Source organism: Patiria miniata, unplaced genomic scaffold, assembly GCF_015706575.1.
Source record: "Patiria miniata isolate m_02_andy unplaced genomic scaffold, ASM1570657v1 HiC_scaffold_2, whole genome shotgun sequence".
Taxonomy (NCBI): domain Eukaryota; kingdom Metazoa; phylum Echinodermata; class Asteroidea; order Valvatida; family Asterinidae; genus Patiria; species Patiria miniata.
Window position 1 is genome coordinate 13,710,962 of NW_024037058.1, and position 10,157 is coordinate 13,721,118.

General features: G+C 41.1%; 1 protein-coding gene across 1 annotated transcript; it reads right to left on the reverse strand.

Annotated features, from left to right (window-relative positions):
• Positions 1-180: 180 nt before the first annotated feature.
• LOC119726593 (protein dispatched homolog 1-like) lies at positions 181-10,157 on the reverse strand. The gene is made up of 4 exons (XM_038198331.1): positions 9,748-10,157; positions 7,350-7,473; positions 6,723-6,948; positions 181-4,964 (listed from the first exon to the last, which is right to left on the reverse strand). The coding sequence occupies exons 1-4, from the start codon at positions 9,918-9,920 to the stop codon at positions 2,359-2,361; spliced, it is 3,129 nt and encodes a 1,042-aa protein (XP_038054259.1). The 5' UTR covers positions 9,921-10,157; the 3' UTR covers positions 181-2,358.

Here is a 10,157-nt window from a genome sequence, read left to right on the forward strand (position 1 = left end):
ATTGTACAATAGTGTTCATATGCATTGTTGCGTAACGATAAGTAGGTTTAGCACACGTATTATAGGCCTACGACTAACGACGCTGCCGTATACAATTTTCCAAACAAATAAAGGCTGTTGGCTCATTGTTGCCCGAAATATCGACTTCTGTTCGTCCCCCCCCCCCCCACACACACACACTTACGGTATTCAAATTTCTGCAATATAGTTCTTTTATTTCATGTAAAGTAGGTAAAACATTCTATATGGGAATCATTTAAAACACATGCATTTAAAGAAGAAAAATGGTTCTTTGCAGCACTTCCTGACAAATCAATACGGCTATCTAACAACCTTTTGTTTACAAATAATAATGCCCCATTGTTATTCCCTTATTTTTCCTATAACCGCACACTGTACATATACAAAGCAATATTTGAAAAAACTAAATGATCTATCTTATGTTAATTAAAATAAAATATCTCAAGTTTATTGCCACAAACTGTACAGTACGGTTTTTTTTAAAATATACTATGAGTTTAAAGGACCCATGCAATGTAATTTTTCTGAATGCAATCCTAGGAAATAAACCTTTGTGTCCTCCTTAACCGTAGTTTAAATTTTCATTTTGTCATTTTCAAGGGTAGGCCTATATTGGTGCCTGTTTTGGTTTTTATGATCATGCGAATTTACAATTTATTCATGAGCAAAAGTATGTCAGTTCAGGCAGAAACCTCAATGTTACAGCTATTTATCAGCACCAGAAGTTGCTAGATTTTTGGATAGTTTGCTGTCACACATTTTCTTTTCTTAGGTGATTCTCTGTTGTGTCAAAACATGGCAGCAAATCAATGAGCAAACTTTTCTCACAAATGTTTTCAATGAGTAAAAGTTTGGGTTCACAATTTGAACCCCCCAAAAACCTAATCTGAACATTGACTTCCTGAAATGACATGACAGAAACAGCGACCTCCATTGTCCAGGAAACATGGACAGTTTTAAATGTTACAAGAAGTGTACTTTTGAATAAAATTACACAGAAAGGGATGTCAAATGGTTTTTATACATTTTAGGGGAGTAGAAACTTCCTAAGAAAATGTTCCTGAGTGTAAATAATAATATCAATACAAGACGATACAATACAATAAAACAATAAATATACTAATATAGAATGGGCCAACACCACTAGCACAAAGCCATATGACCACACAAATCATGTGCATACAAATAGCTGTATCAACAAAGGCATCGGCTGTATTACTTTTCTATAAGCACTGGCATAGGAACTGGCCATCCTGCAGTCAATTATAAAAAAAAAATGTTTATTCTGAGTTATGCTTCTTTACGCTTCTTTTCAATTTTCGCATTAACTCCTTTTGGAGAAAAAAAACCCAATGTATCTGCGCCCGTGTCACTTCCTTTATCGTGATTAAGATATGAGCATCGACACTTTTTAAGATGACAATCGCATGAAAGAGGCCACGAACTCTAAAAAAAAAAAAAAAAAAAAAAAAATTATCCACGACCAATCCCCTAACCGGTTTTAAACGTACTTGTTTAATACCGGCCAAGCGCATAATTTATTCCAATTCATGAGTACCTTTCTGTCAAAAAGTCGAAACATGTCAATACTTCACACATATTTTCAGACAATTTTCTTCAACAATTTTCTTCAAGTCTTGTGAAACACTCATCCGGCCGTGTCTACGGTATCTGCCTCGCGTGTATAGTGTAAAACGAGCTTCTTTTATGGAAATCGGTACGCGCGCGGTGCGTACTGCACAATGTGGCGCAGAACGGTTTAAAACCACCCAAGTGGCGAGCTCTTTACCAAAAGAAATAGGTAAACTGTCTCAGATATGACTAGTTCTGCATGTGCAGACTTTGCAAGAATGTATTGAATGGGACTGCTCAGTGCATGGAGCAAAGACAAACACAAAACAGGTTACTTTTATTTCAAAAGAGTGAAACTTTAATTTGCTCTCTCTCTGACTGAAAGTAAGAGAGAAAGATACATCTTTAACTCAAGTTTCAACTCAAGTGATACATTTTCAAAGTATTTCAATCTGTATGATATTGATCTTCACTTCCGGTTTTGCAGTCCCAAATTTCATTCTTTGAAAATTAAAGTGAATTTCTAACTGAGGAACAGTTTTGGGAAAAGAAAAGTATTAAGGTGAGAAGACTTAACCAGAGTAAAATCTCGACGCTTGTTTCAGTGTGCTTTGCCATATGAAAAGATATTAACCGCAATCAGTTATCCAATCTTCTCAGAGCCACACTGTTGTGGAAAAGGGTGAGTAACTTCACATGGAGTATCCGTAATTTTATCCATAGTTGTACTTTGGCCATGCAATCATCAGGCCATGTAAGCCTAATCTATTCGACAGGTGTGATTGTAAAGATTCCTTTCGTAGGAGGGAGTGTATTATTGCTTGTCTGCAGTCCGCAGCCAGCTTCTACATCCTTGCCCAGGTCTTGGTCACTTTGGGGGAACTTCTGTGACACCTCTGGGTACGGGACATCCCCACAAAAGTTCTGTGGTCCAGCCACTGTGCACAGAGACTGAAAGAAGAACGTACCGTAAACCCAACTAACAACCATCACAAGCATCAAGAACAGGCCAATCTGGTAGTAAGCGAGGACCCTAGCGGGCAGAACCAGAGCCCCTGCCAGGAACGATGACAGAGCAGCCATCGAGATGGGCGGTGTCATGGTTGTCAGAGAGTAGCGCGCACGCTGCCTTCGGGTTTTCAACGGCGAGAGTTTGTACGCAACTCCGTAGTGAATGGTAAAGTCTATGGACAGACCCACAGCCAATGTAATGATGGTTGCCTCTACAACATTCAACTCCCAGCCAAGAAGAACAAGGATTGCCACAACGACAAAGACAGTGCTGGTTATGGTTAACATAGCCCAGAGCGTCAGCAAGATATTCCGTGTAGTCAGAAAAAGTATCAGGGATGCTGTTGCCAAAGTTAACAGCATAGCGACTGGGACACCTTTACGAAGACTCTCTTGGAGATCATAGAAGCGAATTGCGATAGAATCAGATACGAACCAGCCTCTCTGCAAAGAAACAGGTGCTGAGTCGACTTTCTCTCGGACCCAAGCATCTACAGTCGTCCAAAATTCGTTGCTTGTGTCATAGTTAAAACTACTTGGATAGGTTGTTTGGAAGGGTACAGTCAAGACAGCAATCTCTGAATCTTTGTTCCGGAGGAACACAGTCGGTAGGAAGCCCGCATTAGTATACTTTGCGACGCAAGAAGTGAACAGAGCTGGTTCATAAGGGAACCCCGACTGATTACAACAGGGAGACAAATTGAAGCCAATGAGTGGATTCGCGCAGTCTGGGGATTTCATGAAGCTAATGAAATCCTCGATAAAACAACCCGTTGCCTGACCCGCCCTGTAAAACGGTTGGCTTTGTAAGTCGCGACAGAAATCAAGAAGCCAGGTTTGATCCTCGGGATCAGATAACTGGAAACTCTCGTCTAGCGAGAGTGTTCCCAAGTCGTCCGGATTCCAGGTATCGCCATTATCGGCAGCTTGAACACCCCATACGATACTGCCCACGTGATCTGGGAATTTGCTCTTCAAATACGACATCTGATCCCGGTAAATAAAATCAAACTGCTCGAAAGGGTGAGAACTTGCGAAGATCTGAAATATGGGAGTTGCGGGTAGCCTAAGGGTTGGATACAAGAAAACTACAACCACACTCCCTGCCATTAAAGAAAGAAACAGGATTATCCATATCCAACGCAACTTCAGTACTAGAAAAGGAACCAGGTTTTGGTGAAACACATTCAGGCGTTCGAAGATCATCTCCTTGATGTCTCGTTTCGGTTTACAAGTGAGCGAAGAGCAACACCAAATGGTCAATTTGTGTTGCATGACAATTACAGCTGGAAGAAGAGTCATTGTTAGTACCAGATTCATCACAATAGCTGTGCCTGCAAACACAGCGAAGCATTTGACGAAGGGGATATCACTGACGGCCGTTGTGTAAAGAGCTGAGGCTGTTGTCAAACTGGTCACAGACATAGTCGCAGCGGTGTGACGTAGGGTTTTATGAAGAAGTCTTGGTAGATCTTGATCACCCAACTCCGATTTGAACTTCTTCCACAAGTCCATGAACACAAACGTGTCGTCCGCGCCAATCCCAATAATCAGGACTGCAGTAACAACATTACCGAAGGGGAAAAATGGTCTTTGGAAGATAGAAGTGTAGAGAAAGTAAGCCAAGACGAGTGACAGAACGGCGTTTACCACGGCTGCTGAAGTTACCAAAATGGATCCGCAGTAAACCCAAATGAGAAGGAAAATTGCGGCACCAGCAATGCCGAGGTATAAGCTATCAGAGTACAAGAGACGAGGAAATACTTCAAACTTTATGAAAAATTCAACGGCTTTAAGTTTTGTTACCCCATCAGAGTCTGGCTTGTTTTCTATGTTCTCTACATAAATGGTATCCAGTGCAACTCTCTCACTGCGTCCTGATATCGGGAAAAACACAAGGGTGAAAGGGGAAATCAAAGGATTTGTATTTCTGATAATATTCAGACTGAATTCTGTGGGAAGCAGGTAATACAGCACAGTGTGAATTGCAAAGTTGTGTTCGGCGCATTCGCAAGGGAAATCGTCCGAAATGTTAGATTTTAACAAATCCGCCCCAGACACGTTATACAGAAATGGCGCGCAAAGCTTACACAAGTCGACAGTGCGGCTTATATCTTCCTCTTCGATATCTGCGCAGGATGATTTGTTGGACAGCAGGGCTATATAGTTGCCTATTGACCAGACACTAGGACAGTCACTGTCGGTGTGGTTACCGCGGCAGAGGCAGTGGTCTTGGTAAGCCGGGTGGGATGTTACATAGCGCTCCTCTGCTTTGCAACTTGACTTGAGAGCTTCTGGCGTTAGTATGTTACCGTCCACGCTCTCCAAGACTAATGTAGCAACCGTGTCATCCCAGTCCCCTGCAGAAATGAAAATATTTAAAATGAACTAAAGCACTGAGGGAATAACAAGTTAACTGTTGCTTTGTAATGTTACTTGAAAGAAGACAAGCAGTGTTTGACACTACGTTTTGGGGTCTGATTTTGTTAGTACAACAGGGTTGGGTGTAAAAAAATAACTTGTTTCAGTTTACTACAAATTCCTGCTTTCTTGAAGTAAAGCCTGTAACAGAAACAAGTTGTGTATATGGTGAGAAACAATAGCAATAACCTACGATTATGACTGAGACCACACATGACTAAGACCTCTCAAATTAAGCTCTTCATGAGGTTTTGGTTTTCAGAGGAATGGAAAATCACCACATTAGATTCGATTGACAAAGTCCGTAAATCGTAAAAATTCAAACAATAAACAAAAATGAAAGACGAGATGAACTTAAAGTTTATTAGAAGACATCACAAAGTTTTTCAACAAAATAAACGGAAGTAAAAGCGATTGAGTCCTTGCCGTGTAGTTTGCGGAGATACCATAATATATCTCCACAGACGTAGTTCTGACAGCAAACAAGGAAAGAAAAACAATCGAAACTTTGACGAGATAAAGAAAATATGGAAATGGGATAGCTCTGTGCTGGGAAAACACAGCAGCCTGGAAGCAGCAGTGCATGCGGGCATTTGCCACGGAAAATATTTGACTGCTAGTGTTTATACAGGGTGTAAATAACCCACAAAAAAAGTGATAATATAAATGTAGCAGCATCGTTTGCCCGCCGGCCGAGGCCTCCGTATAGGGTGGAGAATGAACTCTTGGTAGCGATTTTTTCCCCAAACGACATCCGCATCGGGTATACGATATGACGTTTTGGACAGTTCTGGATAAAACATAGTGAACACAACCAGACATAAGACAGTAGCTTGACGGCCGGGATGTTCAAGAAAACATGAACAAAACACAGGATTTCCATCATTATCTTGTTCCGTTCCACAACGCGAATTGCATTTCAACCATCATGGAATAATTGTTACATGTACCTTCCAACATAATTGGCGGTGGGGGAGGGGATCCAAAACAGTTTACCCAGGCCAACAGACTCATTGCTGTCAGGAATCGTTTTCAGGAACTTTTGGAAACAAAGTAATCGTACTAAATCATGCTGTGGAAGACCTCTGTAGATCACTGGATTATATATGACCTTTTTCTTGGGGGGGGGTGGCTATTTAAAGAACAAGGTTCCAGCCTGCAGGCTATTCAGCCTTTAGGATTTACAGGCCTGCATTTGGCACGAGGTGGAAAATTTACGTGACCAACCTGCAATAATGGTGAGATGGACAATGGAAGATATGCGTCAATGCTGAGGGCTTTGTACTGAAAGGGTCGGTGGACATGTGGAAGGTGAAACGTACATGCAAGGTGTTGATCCTGAATGAGTAAGCTTATCAACTGGCAGTAAGTCTGCTTTGCTTAACATTTCACAAATTATTGTCCTTGAACCTGTCTTATGTTTGATTGTGCTCTTACCAGTTTACCCGAAACTGTCCAAAGACGGTTTTTGCGTACCATTTTTAAAACAATGAAACTCAGTGTACATGATCAGAGGAATGCATCCAAGAAAGATCACTGCCCTAGTTTAAGATAAACCATTATTATGGTCATTTTAGTCATAGCTTGATCATAATTATCCCATTGTTTGTGTGCTACCTTATTTTTATTTATTTTTTTTGGGGGGGGATACCCTGTATAATACATGCATAGCAATTTGGTTTTTATACAAGCCTTACAAATGGAATTGCAGAACTGAATGCCCGGGGCAGGTTCCAGATTCTTCTTGTCTTCTTCTGTCTCCTTGGTCAGCCAACACCAACCAACAGGTGTTTGGGTCATATTAGAGGATTGGGAATTCACCACACGAGATGGATGGTCGACCAGGAGATCCTCGGAATCATGCAGAAGGTTTTGGAAGCTGAATACACGTGATGCTATATCTGTGCCACGAGGTTGGTAGCCCTGCAGATGGAGCAAATGACAAAAATAAAAATAAAGAACACTTATGTCAGAATCAGGGTTATGTTAAATTTTGTCACTCGCAGGTTACTCCCCAGCCGGTACCCATATACACTGGGTGGAGAGAGGCAAGTGGGGGTGAAGTGGCTTGCCCAAGGGCACACGATTTGATCAGCAGCTGGATTCGAACCCCTGACCCTTTGATCATGAGTCACGAACCCTAACCACTAGGTCACACTCCCTACATAATTCAACAAGGTAAGGATAATCCACAACATCTTATTCAATTGTCAATTATTCCAGTTGGTAGGAGATTATACAAACCCAGTCTATAATCTCACAAGGCTACAATATATGTTACTTGTACACTTGCTGTAATTTCTGACAGTTGCTGCTGGACGTACCTTACTGGGATCTGTGAAGTCTGGCAGATCGTACAAAGTGAACACTACGACAGCAAAGGCAGCAGAGGCCAGAAACACCAACAAACAAATCACGTACCAGAAACGGCTCAAGATCCTGGCGTACCTATAAACATTAATAATGGAATACATGATGAGCTTTTGGTCCGGTTTAAGCAAGTACATGTACGTTTAAAACCGACTAGCGCTCTAGCCCGCGCGAGCCGAAGGCGAGGGTCATTATCCGCTTCCAGGTCCCTATAGCCGGTTTTAAACGAACTTGTTTAATACCGGCCAAGTACATTTACTCCAATTTATCACCTTTCGGCCACCAAGTCAAAACAAGTGAAAATTCAGCATTTTCCAACGATTTTGTGCAACAATTTTACCTCATCTTTAGGGAAACACCCCTCTTGCCATGTGGTATGTGCCTCGCGCGTTTTGCTAAACAAGTGTGAATGCATGATAAGCTCTGGCGGTCTTGCATGAAATTATACAATTACTCACTTAGTCGTGATTGGCAATTGAAATAAGAATTTCCCCATTTTGTTGAAAGTCACAATGCAAAATAATAGTGACCTTCGTAATGCAATCGTATCCTCACTCGAACGCCCTGAGACTCGTAAAAATGACACAGGGCCAGAGGCAGGGGTGATGTACAGTGACAGGTGTATAGCTTCTTAAGTTCGTAGCACACACGAACAATTTTAATCAAATATTTAATGTACTTTGTTTGCTTTTTGGACAGTTATAATTTGGTACTTACAGTTTTATGGGTGTGTTAGGGGGTTCGTTTTTGTTTGTTTTTCTGGGGGAGGGACTGGGGACCGACTGACCGACCGACCGACCAACACCCGAGTGACTTGTAGAAGCTGTGTTGCCAGAGCTTAAAAATCTCCTTTTAGTGACGGGCTCTTTACAAATAGGAATGGGTAAACTGTCTTAGGTAATTATGAAGAAGGAATTTAAACAAGGGCGGGGGTACTGAGATTTCAGCTGAAACGCCGGAAAACAACATATAACTTATAGAATTGCTGATCAGTGACATCTGGACTTTTTCTGCAAATTTTAGGAACACTAATATGTTGCAAAGAACTGATCATTAACACTAAGTGGCCAACCGACAGAGGGCTCGAATTCTTGAGAAAGTATTGCATAGAGCACTTCCTGTATGTAATTTATTCCACTTTGCGATCCATCGATCTCGATTTATCTTTGTGGATGGCGAATACATTAATGGTAGCGAGACTTTTTTACCATTCTCTTTCGAGAAAAAAATCTCATTGGAAAATATATAATATCTGGTAAGCCGAAAGGACAGGCACATCTGCTATATACTCGTGATAAAAAGGTTATAAAGAGGTTATGAGAACACTAGGTATGAGAAAGAAGTCAATATCAAGTTATACCACAATTAAGTAAGAGGGGACGAACATAGTACAGGGTGAGAAAAAAAAAGGAAACCCAAATGTCGGGACTATTGTTTTAGTGAAGTTTTGCATGTATAGCACTTTCAAAATCTAGGATATGAAAGCCCAATTCATAAGCTTTTTGTAGAACAAGAATCATTCCAATCACTCATGTTCTTTTCAAGTTACGGAATTTTAAACACAATCACCGTTTTAGGCCAAAAAAAAAGTCTCCGGTTTCTGGTATGGAGCTCGCCCAAAAAGTGGTGCGTCGACGCGGCTTTTTTTTTTTTTTACCTGTTTTTTTTGCTTCAAATGTCGGCTGAGGACTGCAATTGGTGCCCGACTAAACTTAGTGAAAATATATGGGAGTCCAGAGAGACCACATAAAGCTTATTCTCGATCATAACCCATTGTACAGCAGCAGGATTCCAGTCAAACCAGTGAGTTTGGCAGTTTTGAGACATCATCTTTTATTGAAAAAAAATCTTTTTTCATTTTGCCGACGCGCATGGCTACGGCGACGCGCGCGCATACTAGAAACCGGAGACTTTTTTTTTTGGCCTTAAAGTTCTGTCCACGGATCAGCAAAACGAAAACAATTCACACACATCCCTATATGTGATTTGTTTTCGTTTCGCTGAAATAACACTTAATTTTTTTGTGATCCGTGGATAGAATTTTAAAATGGTGGTTGTGTTTAAAATTCCGTAACTTGAAAAGACATGCGTGATTTGAATGATTTTTGTACTAAAAGCAAGCTTATACGTTAGGCTTTCACATTTCGAAAGTGCTACATGCAGAACGTCACTAAAAACAATGGTCCCGACATTTCGTTTTTTTTACTCACCCAGTAGAGTGCCTTTGCCACAATTCATCTGAATAGTTTGTGACATGAATTGGGACTGGAGGATTTACATTTGATAGAATTAATATAATAGGATTAATAACTAATTGATAGGATTAATTGGATGAACTGGTTCCACACTTACATGAAGCACGGCCCTCCGCTCCGATCTTCAGGTTCGCTCTGGCCACGGTTAATCTGTTCGTCATGCGGCTGGATTTGATTAGATCGAACGGATTGTTCGGTAGGATGCCGATTTGTCGCATCCAAAACGAAGGCAGACTGTCCTTGCATGGCCGACATGACGATGGCAGTCATAAAAAACTTGAACCTGCGTTTCAGGTAATGCGTAGTTAAGTTCCGCACTGTTATTTATTCCTGCAGGTGCTATAAACTACAATGAAGCTCTCAATGGTGGCTTTCCCCCAACACGCACTCTCAACAATGAAGATCCAAACAATCATAAGACGCAAATAAAGCATGGGACAGGCTGTAATTTCTCATGACGTACATGCAGGCACTGTTCATTCACAAAGTGCTTATCACCAACACGAA